Source organism: Ascidiella aspersa, chromosome 1, assembly GCF_963924565.1.
Source record: "Ascidiella aspersa chromosome 1, kaAscAspe10.2, whole genome shotgun sequence".
Lineage (NCBI taxonomy): Eukaryota > Metazoa > Chordata > Ascidiacea > Phlebobranchia > Ascidiidae > Ascidiella > Ascidiella aspersa.
The window spans coordinates 8,178,124-8,199,177 of record NC_139447.1 but is presented as its reverse complement, the minus strand read 5'-3'; the positions used below and the strand labels follow the sequence as shown (position 1 = coordinate 8,199,177).

The following is a 21,054-nucleotide window of genomic DNA, read 5'->3' as shown; positions in this document are numbered from 1 at the left end:
CACCTCGCTAAAGTGGTATAGACATAACACTTTTTAGCACTATATCTTTTTATATTGTGGCAATTGCCAAGGTAAAATAATATAGGCCTACTTTGTACTTAGTAAAAACTGGCAACAATCATTTTGTTAAGATTCTAAACACCCACACGGGCCGCCCTACTGAATATTGGCAAACCAAGCAGCTAGATTGAACCTCAACGCAGGCTAATTCATCTTACCCGGCCTTGCTTGCATGAAAATCCCTAACTGTTGGACTAATTCGCTGAGTCTCACGAAGGCTCCCGATATAGGCCTAATATGATATGTAAACTATTATGGTTAATCAAAAGGGCGACTTTTTAAGGAATAGATAACGGCTGAACATGTATTTGTTTATATGTTTCATTGATTGGAAAAGCGGTTACACATTATTACATATAGCCAATCAATAAGTAAAAAAATAGCCCATTAATTTATGTCATGTTTTTTTAGGTCAACATTGTGTTTAAAAACCCAAACAGAACTATTCAGCCTTGTGTTTTAAAATGTTCAAATAAAGAGAGCTAGATATTTTTAATTAATTGTCATTAAGAGAGTCCTTGAACTACTAAAAAGACGAGGAAATATATTTCCGGTAAACCGTTAAACCTTTGAAGAAAACGTCCGACCACACTTTTTGTTATAAAAAGTTACTCATTAACGGGCTTATGTGATATTGCAATTAGGATATTTTATCTTGTAGAAATATTATCTTCAATGTGGAACGAGCCTGTCTGTATACGAGAGAGAAAACGCGTGGTCGTTTGAAACTGTTTGAACAAGCTGCCAGATGTTTTTGCTTGCCTCGAGCACGCGGCTTTAATCCTCTTGGCTAATTTAAGTTTTTGCCCTGAGCATTTAGCGCATTTAAAAGTGTCGAAATTGTCAAGGAACAATGCTGGACAGCTGGATTTACGCTGTGTCCATTTTTTGGCTCCTGGTTGCTTGTTGGAAGTTCGTATTTAGCAGACGAATTCCGAATATAACTGAAAGGCGTGTATTTATAACAGGTGAGTTGACAAAATCGACTTTAGCGTATGGTGAGTCCTTAAATAAAGCGAATATTTAATTATAGTTTATTTGTAGCCTATCCGTTGTCAAATATTTCTTAGTCGAGCAAGGTAAAATTCGTTTTTTACTTGTCTCACTTTATTTGTCGTTTCAGGATGTGACACTGGGTTTGGAAGGCTTCTGGCAATTAATCTCGATAAAATGGTACGTTTTTAAATAGTTGATAGATTTAATAAGCCCAGCATCAAATGAACATTTTAATTTATATGCAAAAATGTTTCTGGATCCAAACAGCGTTGTACACATATTCTAACTAAATATCATCCATGTAACTCATAACGTAATACTCACGCCATACCCTATTACGTCACACAGGGAGTGTACGTTTACGCGGGATGCCTTCGAGAAAGGTCGGTGCACGAATTGCACAAAGAATGCAGCAAAAAGCTGAAGGCGATTCAGGTTGACGTCACCAAAACAGATGACGTCATTCGAGCGGCCGAGTTTGTCGAAAAAGATCTTGCCGCTAATTCTGTGACAGGTATTTTAAACGAAAACAAACAATATCAAAGAGTTTACTCACTTTTACTTACTTACGCACTTTCCAGTTAGCCGCCGAACACATTACACTAGACTAGATTACATTGAACTTGGGTTTCAAAAAGTATATTAATGCAGTTACATTTAGATCTTCTTAGGACACATTGCTTATGGGTTACAATTTTAAGCCTTTAACTTTAATTTAAATCCTTCCGACCGACCCTAAAATTATTCATTCTTAACCTTGGTACAGATCGGCTTAGATTAAAACTCAGCTGTAAGTCGTAGCATGGGGTAAGAGCAATGGTGGCCAATACAGTTAAATATATTATTGCATATTAGCATTTCTTAACTAACCACAACTAGTAAATCTAGACGTAAAGTGATTCTACTCGCGGAAAAAAAAAAAAATATATATATAGTTTTGAAGAGCGTGGCCTGGTCCACCTTCCGCACCCTGTTTTTAGTGGGATTGTTATTAATTTGCGATGGTCGTTTTGTGTTGCATAGAGCTAATGTTTTGGGCCTTTTGTCATACTCTAATCTAAGCCGAATGCAAATTTAAAAGGAATATCGCTCTCAGGTAACTAACTTTCATCAATGGTTACGTCATGTAAATGAAGATACAAGGTAAGGAAGTTCATATATAATACCTCAACCATCGGGTCTGTCAAAATACAGCAGACAGCTTTGCCATATTAAATTTTAGTTTGTTTTTTCCCTTTTTATTTGTTTATTTTCAGCGCTCTGGGCGCTAGTGAACAACGCCGGCATCTCGGTGCCTAACTACGCCTTCGAGTGGCACAACAAGCAGGATTACCAGAAGGTGTTTGACGTCAACTTGTTTGGAATGGTTGACGTCACACTCAAGTTTCTCCCCCTCATCAAGAGGGGTCGCGAAGGTGTGAGTTTTAAAGGCAAAAAGAAATTTTTAAACTTAGTGGACTTATTAGTTATTATGCTTCCTTTTCCCGGCCATTTTGGTATATGTTGTCTTATCGTTTTTCTTTGTCATAAATTAATTATTAGAAGATGGATAGGGGCGAATAGACAACAACAACACTGGGCTACTCATTTCCTCCAACATATCCTGTTGTATCCTCTTTTTTCAGTTGTGTCGAATTGCTCTGATTTGATTATAGCATCAAGTTTTATGGTAGCTGTAGGCCTATTAGCTATTTACTTTTTACCGAACTTATCAACAAAACTGACTCTATCCGTTAATCTTGGACTTATTTTCGTGTTGGTATCTTTTTTTATTTTTCAACTTTCAATTTCGCTTGATTGTAGGAAGGATTGTGAACGTTGGTAGCATAGGAGGCAGGGTGGCACCGGTTGGTACTTCCTACACGGCTTCCAAGTTCGCCATTGAGGGATTCTCGGACGGGCTGACGTAATTTCATAAAATTATTTTTTCACATCACACCGGTTAGATCAATGATTAAGAATGTGTCCGTTTTTTTTTTCGGCGAAATGTTGTCGAAACTTTTCTTAGCAGTTTGTTTAACTCATCCACCCGTAACTTGGTTGAAAAACCTTACATCATTTATACTATTACATCTTTAGAAAATACAGTTTGACGTCTTCTAGTTTTCGAATTTGACACTCCGCATGCGATCGGACTCTGGACTCTGATAGCTTTATGTATAATCTTATTATTGAGGGTAAACTTCTTTGGTGCTAAACCGAAATGGATGGCTTAGACAAAAACGTTGAAAACCGATGTTATATAACTCCAAGGTGGCTTACAAAATATTCATTATGCCGTCCTTTTTAGCTTCGAGCTCCGTCCTTTTAACATCACGACTCACGTTATGAAGGCATCATTCTACAAGACAGCAATCGCAGACGTTGAGGGCCAACACACCGCTATTAAGAAGCGCTGGGGAGAATTGAGCGAAGAGACGAGGCGAAGTTACGGGGAAAGCTTTCTGAAAACTAGTAAAAAAATATTACCATGTTTATGGAAATTAGTTGAATGTTGTGAAAAGTTTCTTTAACTTGAGCAAATTGACATTGCATCTATTAAATTTGTTATCGCGAAAACATTTCAAAGGCCAAAAAAAATTCTTAAACGAAAAGTTATTTGAAACACACACAAAATTCCGTGTAAAAATCAAATAACTTACGTGTTAATGATAATCCCAGATGTACTTAAAATGGGGTCGGCTGATCCTTGGCGAGCAGTAAGAACTAAAAAATTAAGGATTTCGTTTAACCTTTTTAAATTATTTGACTAGCGAAAGAAGTTTTTGACTAATTATTATACTGTAATTTTTTTGAATTGAATTGTTTATAAAATGACGGGGTTCTGTGTTATGCCAACAAAGAAAAGAAGGGGTCTCCTATAGATTAAAAAAGTGGAAAAGCACTGGGATAGCTTGACATTTCTGTTCCAATAACTCTTCTGCTGAGCCTTTTAACAAGTTCACGAGAACGGTTGTCTATGATAACGTTTCAAAACATAAATGCTTGTCCTTATACTGGTTCTCAAACCTTTTTTGCTTGATACGAAATTCGGCTCATATAGGTAAATTCCATAATATTATCAGTCGTCTTATAAAGAGTGTTTACACTAAAATGTATTTATGCCTGTTTGTACATGCCTAATAACAATGTGTTACAATACTTTTTTAACAAAAAGTTCCGCGGCGCACTTCAGAATCGAAACACGTCGGTGTGCTGCGGTACTGTGGTAAAAATCAGTTCTGCCAGAATTCCGAGTTAATATATGTTATGTGCGGCAGAATATGATGTTGTAAGAGTCCTCCTCGAAGACGTGGCCTCCCCCAACATCCACGAGGCCACAGACGCCATTACCCAGGCTCTCTTTGACGCCTATCCCTGGGGTCGCTACTTGGTCGGCACCGACTCCAAGTACGTCATTTTTCCGCTGTCCTTCTTCCCCACAACGATTCAGGTTAGAATAAAGATTTTTTTTAGGCTGATAACAACAGGTGTGATTGTAGTCGTTAATGGTATTAGGCTTAATTGTGTATTGCAATTATTCGTTTGGTTTGAGATGTTTTATCAAAGTAGCGCATTATGTCGGATATTTATCTGAGCTTTTTTATGTTAAAAAAGGCAGCTAAACGGCTTAGCTTAACCTAATATCTGCAAGGTAAATTTGGCTTGACGAACAATTTAAACTCTTACAAACTCCTACATGGATGTTTTTTTTATATAATAAACGTACTTGTAGTCCTATAATAACTAATGCTATATACGTCATTTTTATTTTTGTTTGGTTTAGGAATGGGTTTTGCGGAAACTTCGCAAGTTTACCAAGATACCCCACGCCTACCCCGAACAAGCCGTCATCGCCCCTGGATGATAACAAAGCAAAACTGAGAAATAAAATGAGAATTATGGTTGAATTGTCTGTAGAATTGTATGACGAACGCTAAAATAAACAACTCAATGGTACTAGATGATCGTTACCTATACTTTTCCTACCATAATTCGTAGTGAAGGTTCCTGCTACGGTTTGAACACACTTTGGACAAAACTCCCATGTTTGCAACAGTTTCAGGTTATTTAGCACCACTTGAGTTTATGATCTATAGGGGTAGGTGGTTGTAAAGTAGTTTCTGGCAGTCTGGAGTAAGTTGAAAAAATCCAATTTGGTTAACAGGCCTTATAATAATGTTATTGGCATTGCTTTTACCACACCTTTCCTCATTGCTATACAGTGAAACCATCTGGTTTAAATAAACCTCTATTTGAATCAAAAACTATAAAAGGTTGTCACAGCATAAATGCAGTAATAATGGGCAATTTTTTTGTTTGCTCTCCAGAACTGATGTCAAGAAATAATACTAAACCAAACAATCTAACATCGAAATATGCATTTACTTGAGTAAAAATACACAGCACATACAACTATATTAGCGCGCAATGTAACTTGAGACACAAGAGCTGTACTTAATTCTTTAGGAACTGGTATTGTACACGGAAGAAACTTCGCCATTAAATGTAACTCCCATAGTATTTTAAGACATTTTTCTGCAGCACATTTTATACGACCTCCTACAATAAACGATTGTTGTTTTCGACGTAGCTTCGAATAACCCTAAAATATTTGGGTAATGTAATAAACAGAGTCGCCTTTATATTTTGTCTTTTATCTAAACGCAGTTTCGTAGTCATCAAACGTATTTGTTTCTTCAAACTCTGATTTGTTTGGAGTAAAAATATTCGACACGCTGTACCCGTCTACAGACAAACACAAACCCAATCGGAAATCTTGGATTGTGCACTAAAACACCAAAATGCCAACGCGAAAAGCAATTAAATGTAGATAGAATGCGTTGTTGCCTCTGGAAAAACGCTGGAACTATTTTCGTACACAAAAGGTACTCTTTACAAATAGTTATTGCCAGCGTCAGACGTCTTCGTTTATTGTTCAATGTATCAATTCCCTATATGGCGATTGTTTAATAAAGAATACTTCGACAAGTGAAGTCTATGCCTAACGTTTATCTTGAAGGCCGGTTTTATCTTTTAAACAAACAGCCAGGCATGCAATTTTATCCGCGACAGCTGCTAATTGTAGCGTTAGTTCACACATCAGACAAGGCCGTTTTACAAGCGTTGAAAGCATCCTACGATCACAGAGGATCCGAAAATTTTAAACTAACGATTTTTAAGGATTGACATTGGAAAGAAGTAAGTCTGCCAACAGGATAAAGTAGTAGACCTATATAATTTTAGATTTGAGAAAACATTACGTACTGCAAAGTTGTTATGATTTTTAAATCTATGTTGGTCGTTTAATTTGAGTTTTTGAGTAGACTAAATTGCAGACACAAAAATGTACAGTGATTTGCCACTTGGGGGGCTGAACAGCTGGATTTATGTCGTGATTTTTGTCGGAATCTTAGCTTGGTGGAAGTATGAAAAAAGCAAACGCATTCCAAAAGTTACCGAACGACGTGTGTTTATCACAGGTGACGTAGCAATTTATTATTAAAACTTGTTTGTTATAAAAACATTCCTTTGTAAATTTAGGTAGCGAAAAACATTTATCAGCGTTTGAAATTTACGAAAAGAAGGTTAATATTTTCGAATCAGCATACTGGTAATTCAACTTTTGTGTTTTTGTAGGTTGTGATACTGGATTTGGAAGACTTTTGGCTACGAGTCTTGATAAAATGGTTAGTTTATTCATTACCGCCCTTATATATCTACACTAGAAAGTTGTTTGAAAACAAGGTTACGTATTCAACAATCTGAATTTGACGATTATTGATTATTGTGGAAGCAATTGAAATTGAACGTGAAGTCACATATTAATTTTTTTTTACGATTTGTAATATCGTGATACGAAACACTCCGAAAAACAACAGCTGTTACCTTACGCAGGGAGTGTACGTTTACGCGGGCTGTCTTCGACACGAGTCTGTAGAAGAACTGCAAAAACAGTGCAGCAAAAAGTTGAAGGCGGTCCAGGTTGACGTCACTAAGACTGATGACGTCATCAAAGCGGTCGATTTCGTCCAAAACGACCTTGCTGCAAACTCTCAAACAGGTGAGTTGAATAGAACTCAAGTGCTACATCTATATTGGGCGAAAACGTTTATGATATATATATTTATTTGATTTTGAAAATAAAAATGCAAAAACAAAATGCGAGTAAGTTAACTCACCCGAGTAATTCATTTTACATTGCTCGGACCATTTGACTAATTTTGACAGCAAAATACTGAGCAATTTCTGGTGCTCTTGATCAAGACACTGTTATCAATAGCTGCTGAACAATATTTTATCGATTTCTGAAAAAAGCATAAGTGAACAAAATACATTTCTAGCATTTAAGGAAAAACTTGAATTGTTACTGAATTTTCACTTTTGCTTCTTAATTAAGCCTTATCTGTTAAAGCTGTAAAAAATGTTTTTCCAATTTACACAAGAGGAATTGATTTTTGTCCTGCTCTGAAAATTCGAATATATAGACCAGAAAATATCAACTTTTAAAATGCGGTATATTTTCAGCTCTCTGGGCGATCGTCAACAATGCAGGGGTACTTTACCCCTCCTACGCCTTTGAGTGGCACAACAAGCAGGATTACCAACAAGTCTTCGACATTAACCTGTTCGGAGTGGTGGACGTGACACTCAAGTTTCTTCCACTGATAAAAAGGGGCCGCGAAGGTCGTTTTTGTTTTTGTAGTTTAGAAAATACACCGAACTTAAGCGAAAATTATTGTCGGTGCGTAAAATTCTAATCAATTTGTAAATATTGCTAATCTTGCGCATTTTAATCTTTTAGTATGGTCAGTTAGGGACTGAAAAAAACAACATCAAATACATAATAAATGCTTTTAGTCAACTCGCTTATTTTTATTACTGTAGTCGAAGTGAAGTGATTAAAAGATTAAAAATATCGTGTCATAACAAACCGATTTTCACCAACAAAATCCTTCGAAAAAGACAATACAAGTTTCAAGTTTCAAGTTTATTTTTTCTCCCTAAGCACGCCTAATGCAATACAGTTGCAAAATAGAAAAGTAAATAACGTTACCAGATCACAAAAAAACGAAATCCCGTAAAATTCGAAGTCCCAAACCAGTAATTTATCCAAATAACGAATCGTTCTGCCCTAAACCTTATAAACAAAATAATTAAATTTGTTGCTAACTTGGGCGTTTTATGTCACTTAATTGTTTAAAGCAGTTTTTGTGTAAAGAGTTGTTTGTGCTTACAGTACGGTAACTTGTAATGTTCAGGGAGGATCGTAAACATGGGGAGCATAAGCGGAAGAGTGGCTCCGGTGTGTTCGCCTTACACAGCGTCAAAGTTCGCCATCGAGGGATTCTCGGATGGACTTACGTATGACCTGGAGTATTTTTTATTTAAAGCAGGCAGACAGCAGACTTATAGAAAATAAACAACAAATACGCTATCGGTGCTTTTATTACTCATTTTCCGGAATAAAACCGTAATACACTGGGCATTTTATCTTATTTTTTCCTCAACCAAAAATTAGCATTCGAAATTAAACCGTTTAAAAGGCAAGTATTGCTTGACACGAACCAACGTATAAAAAACCTTAACAAATTAAAATATAAAAAAAACTTTGCATATATATATTTTTATGTCTAAAAAAGGTTGAGTAACAACAAGGAAGCTGTGGAATAATTTTTGGAAAGTGTCATTATTAATTTTGACGCAATTTTAACTTTATCCAGTTAATTTTTCTGCTTTTATATTATATTGTTTGGTTCTAATAAAACAAACAGTTTCAAAGTGCATCGGGAGCCTTGAAGAGGCTTACCGAAGTCATTTCCTGATTTACAAGCAAAATGAGGGTAAGGCTTAAAATCGAGATGAGATTCGAACCCACAACCTCGGCTATTTAACTCAAGCCCCGTTATGCTGCGTAAGGCCTCTTATGCTGCTCTTGCCAGATTCGAACTTCGCCCATTCAACATCTCGACGCACGTTATCGAACCGTCCTTCTATAAAACCAACTTCGCCGATGTTAAGGCCCAGAACAACGGCATCAAGAGGAGATGGAACGAGATCAGCGAAGAACTGAGGCAGTGTTACGGGGAGAGTTACCTTAAGACCAGTAAGCTTTGGTTTTCTAACAAGAAATGTAAAGACAAGATTCTGTACTGACAACTACAGGGCTATAGTGGTTATTAAACAACTCTTACGAAGGAGTATAGTACACAAAGCAGGGTTACTATTGGCAGTCTGGAAATGTTGTTATATTATCCGGACATTTTACGGCAAATAATTATTTAAAAAAAATCCTAAGGCGAGGCACCACAATTAAGGTACCGGTAGCGTTTCTTGGTCCCTTGCAAATTTCATAAACTTCATGGGTTGATGTTTTACAGTAGTGCATCAGTAAGGTTTCTGCTTCGCTCGTGTGCTTTAGAAGCAGACAAACACTGGTATTGCTTTTTCCGAACACATACTACTAAACCTACCCTAAGTTATGTTAACTACAAGTTGTGCAATTGTAAGCTGGTAGCCTATGAAGTTTAATTTAGAGCTAGAGTGGCATGTGCTACTCAAGGCGCTTTTGTGCTGAATAGACACTCCCAAAGAGGGATTAGCATACCTACTAAATTAGCAAATAAAATTCGGTTTTTCCCTTATTACATGATTGGAGTTTGCGGAAAATATATTTTGCCAACTGCATGAAGAAAGAGAACATTTAACTCTAGGCACCGATATGTATATATACGTCTATATAATGGCGAAGCATTAACTCTTATAAACTGAACTGTCTAAAATATGCATTGAAGGGCTAATTTTGTGTATTTTGTATTATTATGTTCATTGCTTACTAAAGACTACCTTAAAAATATACTGGCCTGTTTGGTTTCCCACAAATTGTACGGAAATATTTACCATTTTTTGCAAAAAAACAACATTTTGCTGCTTTAGAATGCGAAGCAGTAATAAAGGTTATGGACGACCTGACGAACCCAAACATTCACGAAGTCACCGACGCCATCACTCGAGCACTTTTCGACGCCCACCCTAGAGGGCGTTATATGGTCGGCAACGACGCCAAGTTCTTTTTCCTTCCACTTTCCTTTCTGCCCACAACGATTCAGGTTCGTTTGAGACAAAATTTCCAAGGTTAGACCTTTCTAGTTCTTCTTTTGCGAAATAGCACTTTTTTCGTTTTATTGTTTAGCAAAGGCCAAAAGAGAAAGGATAGATCAGTGATCCCCAAACTGTGTGCCGCGAAAATTTTTGTAATTTGGGAAAATAGGTTATTTGTTTTACCAATAAGCATACACGCTAGCATTTTAGGCTTAAATACGCACTATATCTGTTACAAATTAATAATATTGAGACCTTTACATATAGTTTGTTGTGTGTTAAGGGCAATTGTAAAATTACTCTGTTGTAGTTCTGTTAAAAGTGTGCCGCGAGCCAAAAATGTTCGGGAACCACTGGGATAGATTGTTTAATTTTACTAACTCTCTTTGGAATAAATGTGTTTTACCTTTTTCCTTTGTTTCAAAAGTATTTGCTTTGTTTATTATCCGTGTTATTTCTCTCGATAAATTAATGGCGTAATACTGCATTTCTTCGTTAAGGTGAAAAGCCATCTGGTTAAAACCTTATAACAAAAAGGTTTAACAAAGCTACATTAAAATGAAACATATTTTCTTGGCGTCTTAATCATGCCTTCGATATCTTGCGTGTTTTAGGAATGGGTGATCAGAAAAGTGCGGAAAATGACCAAAATGCCCCAAGCTCATCCAGAACAATCAGTTATCGCGGCCGAATGAACAAAGCAAGAATCAAATCGATCACACTGAAATGTGGCCTACTTGCCAATATTTTGCCCTTACTGCTGGTTATTTTTCGATTGGAGGTGATGCAATTACTTTGGGATTTAGGCTTGTAAATAATCTGCTTAATGTATCTTTAATTTTGTTGATGGTATATTACGAATGGTAGTGTTAAGCTATAATCGCAATTTACCAGCTTTGCAAGATCCTAGACAACGGATTTTTTTTCGGTTTATTTACTTCCCTGAAACTCAGTGCAACTGTGTTATCAATGCGAATTTTGTCAAAAACGCAAACAGAGCCTCAAATAACTTTATAACCCTGAAACTCAGTGTAGGCTAAGTGTGTAATCAATGCGAATCTTGCCAAAAGCGCAAGCGTTTGTGCCCACGGCCAAACAAGCAACTTTTACAGCAAACAGATTTTTAGTATTAGTTTAGGTTGTGCGACTTGCTTGTTGGACAATAAAAATGTATTTGAAATTCTTTATTGGTGAAATTCAATTTAACTTTAAGTTAGTTATTTTGGGCGACCTCTAGGCATTTGTATTTTACGCAATAAAGAGCGGTAAAGAAAAACACTTTTGATTTATCAAGTTCAGCAAAAGCGTGCTACCTATTGCGTAGATTAAGCTAATGTCTAGGGTTTAATCTTGTATTGCATACTTAAAGTGCGAGCCATTACCGAAAATTTATCGTAGCCTACCAGCCTAGTTGACAAATAATTTACGAGTTGAAAATGTTTAACACTAGATCTGTGCATCCTGGAGTGTATAAGAACAAAACTACTTAAGCGTAAAAAATCATTTTTAACAAATAACAAGTGCCAAAGTCATCGTCGGTTATTCAAGTCAAATTTTAGTCCGAATCTTGGACATTAACAAATCTAATTCGAGTCACGTCATTTTCTTAAAAAATAAATAATAAACCTACAAGATCAACGAATTAATATATCTGAAACACTAAAAAAAAAAAAAGTAATTTAAAAACAGTGACATGCCAAGTCATTCCGATTTTAATACTGTCGCAAACTAATATATTCCTTACGTTTTATGTTACCAGGGGAACACATAGACCTACAAAGCAACAATATATAAAGTAGAAAATGTAACCTATAATACCGTAGTATTAAGACCAACGACATAATAAAGCCAAATAAACAGTAATATCCAAACCATGACAGAATATGATTTAAACCTGTCGGAATGAGTCGTAAACTCGTCAGAATAAGGCCTCAATGGCCTAAATACCGTCGAAAACTGGCCACCGGTCTGGCATCGGCTGTTTTGATGTCGACGTGGCGCCCTTGTATCTACGTTTGCTCGTAGGCTACTTGTTTTTGAAATGTTTGGTCCTGTTTTGGGTTAGTATTGAGTAATGAGTGGGGAATTATTACGGGGTTCGATGATGCAATTAGAGGTAGGGTTTTTAGGGTTAGGTTGAAGGTTGCAACGTTTTATTTCATTATTATTCATATTTATTTCATAAAATTTCGAACATGGTGTAACTTGGCTCTGTAAAATACAAGTTGTGGCCAGGAAGTTAAACCGGAACCGAACCGGAACTTTATGAACCGGTTTTGGGTGAATTTTTTCGAAACCGTAACCGAACCTGAACCGTTTTTTGTAAGATGCCGAACCGGGACTGAACCGAATATTTTAAAATAACCTGAACCTTAACCGAACCCGAACCTGTCAAAAAAGCGGCTCACTCTAGCATGACGTTACAACTTGGATTTTACAGAGTAAAGTTATACCATGTTCGAAATTGTGTGAAAAAATTCAATAATGTGTTGCTGTTGTTTCAATGTGTCACGTAACTTAGATTAAATGACTTACAATTCAAAGAATATTTTCTACATTTGTTGACCCACATTTTTAGATTAAACGCAACTTGTAGGCTATTGTAGCATATCCGAACCGGAATTTTATGAACCGGTTTCAAAATAACGATGGCGGAACCGGAGCTGAACCGGGACATTTGAATTGCTCCGATCCGAAACTGAACCGGGTTCCAAAAAAATCCTTGAACCCAAACCGAACCTGAAAAGTCAAACGGTTCGACTCCCTGGTTGTGGCGTCATTCTGGAGTGAACCGCTTTTGTTTACAGGTTAGGTTGAAGCTCATGTTCTTTCAAATTATTCGGTTCAGTTCCGGTTCGGCCCCTTAAAATCTTACAACAAACGGTTCAGGTTCGGTTACGGTTCGTAAAAAATTAACCTAAAACCGGTTCATAAAGTTCCTGTTTCGATCTTACGGCTGAAGTCCGTTATCCAGGTTGTAACAATTTCTTCTAAGTTCAACGTAATGGTTGGGGCCAATAGGCGTAGTTTTGAACGTTATGTTGTTTGCTATTAATTTAAAAGATGATTGTTCTGATAATATTTGTAACTCTATAAAGTAGCCTACTGCTTTACTACATTCACTGGAATTTCAAACGTGCATTTTGCTACACTACGGTAATAGTTAACGGTAGCAAATTTTTCAACTTTGTGTAACAGTAGCCATTTTTTATCGCGTTATGCACGGCATACTGAGTCTAAACTGGCCGTTTAAAGAAATTATTTTTTGATTATCGTAAAATTCATACTTTAGGATGTAACAGTAAGTAGGTGTTTTGAATGATTTTGCATATTTCTGACATTGTAAAATGTAAAGCAAGTTGATTCTTTCGTTAGCTTAACAGCCCATGATGCTATGACTATAAACTGAAAATGGGGCGCTGGTCTAGAATCCTACCACAGTTCTAAAATCAACGCAAAAAATTTGAGTTAGGATGCGGGTTAGCGTTTGGGTGTGGGTGGGTCAAGTAATATTATAATAATAATACTTGACCCACCTTAACCCAAACGCTAACCTGTACCCTAACCCAAATGGTGTTTCGTTGTGGTAGGATTCTAGACCAGCGCCGAAAAACGTCCTGAAATATCCAACGGAATGTTTTCACCAAAAGCTAGTCAGCAAATAATTTCTGGCAGATTATTTCAACGCCGAAATAAACTTATTTACGTATGGTTTTATGTCATGAATATTAATATCGTTATTTGCCGAATGGGGGAGTCAAACCGGAACCGAACCGGAACTTTATGAACCGGTTTTGGGTCAATTTTTTCCGAACCGTAACCGAACCTGAACCGTATTTTGAACGATTTTAAGGAGCCGAACCGGAACTGAACCGAATAATTTGAAAAACATGAACCTTAACCGAACCCGAACCTGTTAACAAAAGCGGTTTACTCCAGGATGACGTCACAACTTGTATTTTAAAGAGTCAAGTTATGCCATGTTTAAAATTTTACTTTTTATTTTTTAGATATTTCAATAATGATTTGCTGTTTTTTTAATACGTCACGTTACTTCGATTAAATGACTTCCTATTCAAAAATTATTCTCTACATTTGTTGACCCACATTTTTAGATTTAACGCAACTTGTATTATATCCGAACCGGAACTTTATGAACCGGTTTTGAAATAACGATGCTCGAACCGGAGCTGAACCGGAACTTTTAAATTGCTCCGAACCGAAACCGGAACTGAACCGTATAAAAAATATAGACCGGTCTTAAGACGGTGGTATAATTTTTTTCGAAAAATTATACGTAAATAAGTTTATTTCGGCGTTGAAATAATCTGCCAGAAATTATTTGCTGACTAGCTTTTGGTAATGTTTTTCACTGTATTTATGTAGATTGTATTGTGACCTACAGGGCATGAGCAATTTCTGTGTTTGTGTTTTTGTACGTAAATATTGTTTGGCATCATTAGTCTTAGATCATATTTACCACAACTATAACCAAAAGGGAGGGACTTTAGAGGTTAAATCATGTTAAAAGTTGGGTAAAAAGACATTAGATGGTAAACATATGAAATAAAACATTTTTAGGTTCTGGTCTAGAATCCTCCTTCCACAGCGTTCCAACAATTATTAAACCAACGCACAATATTTGGGTTAGGGTTTGCATTTGGGTGATGGTGGGCCAGTACAATTATATTCATCTATTAATAATAATACCTTTTAATAATGCTAACACTCACTTTGCCCCAAATAAAGTGCCCTCTGGTAGGATTCTAGACCAGCGCTCAAAGTAGTGTTTGTAATAAATACCAACCCTTGTCATTCTAAAAAATGGAATGGACTTGCTGGTTGAAAATAGAATTTTATTTTGCCTATAGCATTTATGAAATATGCAGCTAAAAATGCATTGACTATTATTACAATAGCAACCACCTAAAAAATCCGAAAATGCTGTTCACCTTACAGAAGCAAATAATATAGATTTTGGTATCTTGAAGAAAATGAGCCAAAACTGTCTATTTTCTAATGATTTAGACATCACATTAACAGAGTCCCAAAGTGAACTAAATAACTCTAAAATAAAAAGCTCAAAAAGAAACAAACCCAATGAGGATGGTGAAACTACAGAGTTCAGGTGTGCTATATGTGAAAAGTGTTACACAACCAAATGGGTACTAAAAACTCATGTTGCAAAAGTTCACTTGAAAAAAGATGTGTGTGGGCAATGTGGAAAATTATTTGGACATATTACTGATCTGCAAAAGCATGAAAAAATTCACACCAAAGAAAAAGCACATGAGTGTGAACATTGTGGTAAATTTTTTAGTCGTTTATTAAATCTGACCAATCATAAAAGAATTCACTCTGGAGAAAAAGTACACATATGTGAGTATTGTGAAAAATGTTTTACTGCTGTATCACATCTAACTCTGCACAAAAGAACGCACACCGCTGAAAAACCATACAAATGTGAAGATTGTGGAAAATGTTTTCTTCAAACCAATCAACTTAGTCAACATAAACAAGTTCACACTCGAAAAAAATCTTTTAAATGTGAAGACTGTGGAAAATGTTTTACAACTGCATCCCGATATACAGGACATCGTAGAACTCACACTGGAGAAAAACCTTTTCAGTGTAAATACTGTGGTGACTGTTTTACCATTACGTCATACTTAACTCGGCATGAAAAAATTCACACTGGAAGCAAACCTTACAAGTGCGAATATTGTGGGGAGTGTTTTAGCACCGTGACATATATAAATCAACACACAAGAATTCATACTGGAGAAAAACGACATAAATGCGAAGACTGTGGAAGATGTTTCACTTTTTCAACAAATTTAACTCGACACAAGATAACTCACACCAGGGAAAAGCCACATAAATGCAAAGATTGTGAAAAAAGTTTTTATCGATACAGCCAACTTTCTCAACATAGCAAAGTTCACATAAAAGAAAAATCTAACAAATGCAAAGAATGTGAAAAAGGTTTCAGAACTCAATTGCTTTTAACCCGGCACAGAATGATTCACACTGGAGAAAAACTGTACAAATGTGAACAATGTGGTAAAGGATTTAGCATTTCGTCGAATTTGATTCAACACACAAGAACACACACTGGAGAAAAACCATATGAGTGCAAAGATTGTGGAAAATGTTTCAGCCTTTCACCAAATCTAACTCGACACCAGAAAATTCATTTAAAAGAAAAATTACAAAAATTTAAAGCTTCTGAAGAACGTTTTACTAGTGCAAGATATCTGGCTCAAAATAAAATGTTCCATCTCAGAAAGAAAAACAATTGGATATGAAGATTGTTGAAAAAAAGTGAAACATATTAGGCGTTACATGAAGAAATTCAAACTTAAAAAGAAAAGATATAGAAAGGTGTGAGAAATGTTTTATTCAGGCATCTAAACTCTATAAATTGCTGAAAAAATAGGCACAACCAATTGTTTTATTTTTGTAAAATTATCCAAACCAAAGGTATTTTACAGAATAAATTTCTTGTTTGTTTTTTTAATTTGCATGAATTGAAAATTAACTGTCTATTTCAGTCAGAAAAGTATCACACAAAGGCTCCGAGTGTACCTTGTTATATTGTCAGTACTACTTTGAAATAACAGTTGTACACGCCACACGTGTGAATGAATGTTAAAATGTTCTAGCATTCCAAAGTCTTTATGCCTGTTAAAAGCCTATGCATATTTTTACTGGTGTCGACCTATTTAAACAAAAATAAATTGATTTTCCACTAAATCGAAATCTTCAAATCTTTTAAAAAATAATGCTTAATATGCCTTACAATGTGCATGCCTTTGATGCATTTTTTTAAATTCAGTATATACAAATATATATGCAACAAACTTTTATCAAAACATTTCAGGTTTTTTTCAAAAATATTGTTTTGGACATGTGAATTTACTAAAAAATTTTAAGTGTCTTTATCTGTTTTTTTTTATTTTGTACGATTTTTTACAACTGAAAACGTAAATGCGTTGTGAGAATCATAGCCCTAAACAGATTAATGCTATCGTCTGTCACAGGCAAAACTACGGTTATTTGTATTGATTTAGCCTAGTCTTTTTTCAAAATTTTTATGCACCACACCAAGTCTTCTTCACACTATTAATTTCTAACCCAAGCTCGATAAAATTAAACTTGTTTAGATGTACGCAATTTTGTTTAACTATATTAAATATATATTTATATACAGCTATCCAGCATTATCCATTGTGTTCAGTGTTATTTGATAAAATTGGTATAGTTTAAAATATTTTGTTACTTAAAAAATCATTCTCTTAAAATGACACATTCTTTTTCGTTGTCGTTTTCGACACGTGTTTGTGAAGAGCCACTGAATTGTAGAAACGATATTCGCGAAGTGGAAATTTTTGGATTCAACGATATTTAAACTTATTAGAGAAGCACTTATTTCTGTAAATTTGTTCGCTGCACTAAACAAAGATGGTTAACTCACGCGGTGTGTGCTTTTGTTAGGCGAGTACCAAGACATTTCAATAAGCCAAAAAAACGTTTAGTCCAATTGTGTTTAACCTGCGGCCGTTAACACGTATTTTAATAAGCATGTTATGTCGACCGTGCCCGTGCTGGCATGCATTAATGGTTGATATTCTAAATGCAGATTAGAAATGTTTACGACTTTAGGAATGGCAGTTAATTAGATCAATCTGGGGTAAAACTAGTTGAAAATATCATTGATTGATTGATTGATGCGAAAATAAATCACTATAGAAGATGTGTGCCAATCTGAATTGTGATATCACATAAAGACAAAATAGGAATTTATGATACATAATAATTACCGACTGAGCAGAAAAAAAAAACTGTGGGACATGTCGAGCAGTAGTTATAGAAAGGCTTGTTAACCGAATAAGATTTTGTAAGTGATTGTTATACTGTTAGTGAGCAAATTGAGAGAGAATATATTGACGATTAAAAATCCCGATCTAAAAAAAGAAGATTAAATCATAAACCACAGACAGTAGGCCCGGTGCCCCAGGCAGAGGCGTAGCTAGGGGGGTGCGGGGGTACATATGTCCCCGGGCGCCAAAATGAGGCCTACAATTTTTTCACAACAAGTGTAAAAAAACGACCACAAGCAAGATCACACCAGCGGCTGTGGAAGACGTCATCTGATACGCCACCCACACCCAGACTGATGCTGTTACCAGCCATCACAGCAGCCAAGATACTGATTCTGCGTGCAGCTGGTTTCGTCTAGCTTAGTGGTTCTTAACTTTTTATTAAACCGAGCCCCCCTTTGGTAATTGTTCTGCGCTTCGCGCCCCCTACGAAAAGCAATTCGCTATTTTGGAATTACATATTTAGTTAGACAACATAAAGTGTATCGTTGGTCGCACGTAGCGCGAAAAAGTTCTGTTTATATTTGGTTAAATTAGCCAAAAAAAGGTTCGTGTCTCCGTGTTTCTAGCTTGTTATCATATATAAAATAGTTGGAAAAGGGATAACTTTTATCGTTTATCTATAAGTTAGCCAAACTATAATTTACATAGGACCGTTTTTCTTCGAAAAACATGCAATGGTACTCACACAGACTTTGTGCTAAATACAACTGTCAACAAAACAGAAGAAAACAAGAAAATGAACAAGAACGTTTTTGAAGTTTTAATCGTTAAGTTTGGCTAAAAAAACAGAGTTTGTACAGACGTAATAGTGGTGCCCAACCCAATTGCACAACTATACCGTATCGTATAATTGTTAAACATAGCCCTAATCGGCCGTAAAAGTAGCAATTATAGTCCAGCAACTCAAAAACTATTAAAAATTAGTAAATCGCAAATTATGAACTATGTCTTCAGTCATCTATACACGTGTAATTTTAATGTAAAGTATAGGACATATAAAAAACAGAATGAACACCAAACTAAACCATTAAAATCACTAAAGCCAAGACTCATTTCGTGATGGTTTGAGCCAATCTGCTGTCCAATACAAAATACTCGATCTGGGGATTGAGCTGGACAAAAGAATCAGGTGACGTAAGAGAATGCCTGGACAACTGGCAAGAGATGCAGGACTTTCATCAGAAGAAGAAATTGTGAGCTTTATGAAGAATGTATTTGATCGGCTTCAACGTGAGTTGTCAACACGTTTTTTCACAACTAAAAGATCTTAACAATAAATTTGACACGGACATTAATGGCAACGATCTTTTCATTGAAATTGGTGATTGCCGAATGCTGCTCAGTAACTGAACTGAAGCGAACTGAAGCGAACTGAAGTTTCTTGGTTTTATTGTGTTTTATGGAGATGACGTATTTCCGAATCTGCGAATTTCACTACAAATTCTGTTAACAATAGCAGTTTCAATTGCAAGCTGTGAGCGGTCGTTCAGCAAATTGAAACTTATTTTGTCTTATCTTGGTGCATCAATGGCCCGGGACAGGATTGTCTCAAAGATTTTGCTATCCTTAGAGTTAAAAGAGAAACATTGAAAATAACAGATTTCGATGACGTGATTGACCAGTTTGCGACAGTGAAATCAAGAAAAATAATCTATGGTTGTAAATCATTCATGTTTTAAGGTGACTAAGTGAGTCATACGTGTATAGTTTGTATAATCAAAACGCTTCTTCTTAAAATACATTGTTCTACTAAAATTTGAACTGTTTTCCGTATAAAGTACGGTATATTATGTTAATTCAATAAAATATGCGATTAAACATGGAGGAAGGGCCGCCAAATTTATAGTTTGCCCCCGGGCGCAAAATACCCTCGCTACGCCTCTGGCCCCAGGTCAACTAACTTGGTGCCACCCTGGAACTGCATGCGCGCCGTTTCGACGATTAGCCGCTCAGCTGCGTCACGTGTCACATACAACCTAATAAATAAACCCAATAAACGATTTCTTTGCGTTTCGCGCGATTAGGCTCTATTTTTCAGTTCTATATTTTTGCACCAGACCGTTAGACAACAAGTATGTTTAAGAATAATTGTTCTATGACGTCACGTGATGACTTTTCTGACGTTTTCTTTAACAAAATTGTACTGGCGGCAGTGAGATAAATATAGACTGTCAATGCGGCCTTCAACAGCTAAAAGGTTGGGCACCCCTGGTTTAGTCTGTTATCACGCAGTTGTCAATGTCAACAGAACTTATAAACCGCCTCCGTCTAGTCCCGATTCCAAAGTCTTATATTAGAGTTAGACCGATACCTAGACAAGTTAACTGGATGATGGTCGCCGACTGTTTAACTTGCCAAAAAGCGAAAGTGTAGTCTATTAAAAATTATTTTGGTCGGCGCTAGAACACAGAAACTTTCGTAAACTGCCCCTTAAAAATCGTGCAATAAACTGGATTGACCGTCGTAGTATTACATTTTTGATTTCCATCCTGCTTTTGCTGTAGCGAACCTATACTTTATTGTTCGTTTGCATTGTATCTGCACGAAGCGAAAGGAAACGTGTCATCTAAACAATTAATTTTTCAACGTGGCATAGGTAAAAAGATATACGGAAACTCTCATAAATACGATTACTATTAAATCAACTCACAATATTTGGTTTAGGGTGCGAGTTAGCGTTTGGGTGATGGTGGGTCAAGTATTATGCCATTCATTATTTAATATTGCTTAACTAACCCAAACGCTAACCTAGGATTTTAGACCAGCGCACAAAAACTGTTTCAGGTTGTCATACAAACATCACCAGGCGCCGAGTTTACAATACACTTTTTAGCATACCAATGCCAGTCTGCATTTCATGGCACTTCACACCGAGATCTCGGGCGTACAATCATTGTAACCTTTTTTCGAAACTCAAGTATGCAGTACACCAATTCAGGTGTGCACACTATTAATTAAAAAATGCCTGTGTGCATCTGCCACAGAATGCAGATTGGCCAATGGCAATGGTAGACTTTTTGTTTCAGTTGAT

At 36.1% G+C, this 21,054-nt stretch overlaps 2 protein-coding genes and 1 pseudogene across 2 annotated transcripts; all 3 read left to right on the top strand.

Moving 5' to 3' along the window:
- Positions 1 to 913: 913 nt before the first annotated feature.
- On the top strand, positions 914 to 4,903 carry LOC146167045 (short-chain dehydrogenase/reductase family 9C member 7-like). Its single transcript, XM_083385303.1, has 8 exons — positions 914 to 1,028; positions 1,184 to 1,233; positions 1,405 to 1,570; positions 2,313 to 2,471; positions 2,860 to 2,962; positions 3,347 to 3,510; positions 4,317 to 4,489; positions 4,823 to 4,903. Exons 1-8 carry the CDS (start codon positions 914 to 916, stop codon positions 4,901 to 4,903), a joined length of 1,011 nt encoding a protein of 336 aa, XP_083241429.1.
- Positions 4,904 to 6,382: 1,479 nt separating this feature from the next.
- On the top strand, positions 6,383 to 10,832 carry LOC146167044 (retinol dehydrogenase 7-like). The gene is made up of 8 exons (XM_083385291.1): positions 6,383 to 6,518; positions 6,676 to 6,725; positions 6,934 to 7,099; positions 7,564 to 7,722; positions 8,298 to 8,400; positions 8,979 to 9,142; positions 9,973 to 10,145; positions 10,752 to 10,832. The coding sequence occupies exons 1-8, from the start codon at positions 6,383 to 6,385 to the stop codon at positions 10,830 to 10,832; spliced, it is 1,032 nt and encodes a 343-aa protein (XP_083241417.1).
- A 3,766-nt stretch (positions 10,833 to 14,598) lies between these two features.
- LOC146167043 (uncharacterized) lies at positions 14,599 to 17,604 on the top strand (annotated as a pseudogene).
- Positions 17,605 to 21,054: the final 3,450 nt, after the last annotated feature.

Bases quoted from the DNA above. Each gene is read 5' to 3' on its own strand.
- LOC146167045 (XM_083385303.1), top strand. From the start codon at position 914: ATGCTGGACAGCTGGATTTACGCTGTGTCCATTTTTTGGCTCCTGGTT. The intron at 1,571-2,312 runs GTATTTTAAACG...GTTTATTTTCAG, and splicing joins TGCCGCTAATTCTGTGACAG to CGCTCTGGGCGCTAGTGAAC. The intron at 2,963-3,346 runs GTAATTTCATAA...CGTCCTTTTTAG, and splicing joins GGATTCTCGGACGGGCTGAC to CTTCGAGCTCCGTCCTTTTA.
- LOC146167044 (XM_083385291.1), top strand. From the start codon at position 6,383: ATGTACAGTGATTTGCCACTTGGGGGGCTGAACAGCTGGATTTATGTC. The intron at 6,726-6,933 runs GTTAGTTTATTC...TACCTTACGCAG, and splicing joins CTACGAGTCTTGATAAAATG to GGAGTGTACGTTTACGCGGG. The intron at 7,723-8,297 runs GTCGTTTTTGTT...TGTAATGTTCAG, and splicing joins GATAAAAAGGGGCCGCGAAG to GGAGGATCGTAAACATGGGG.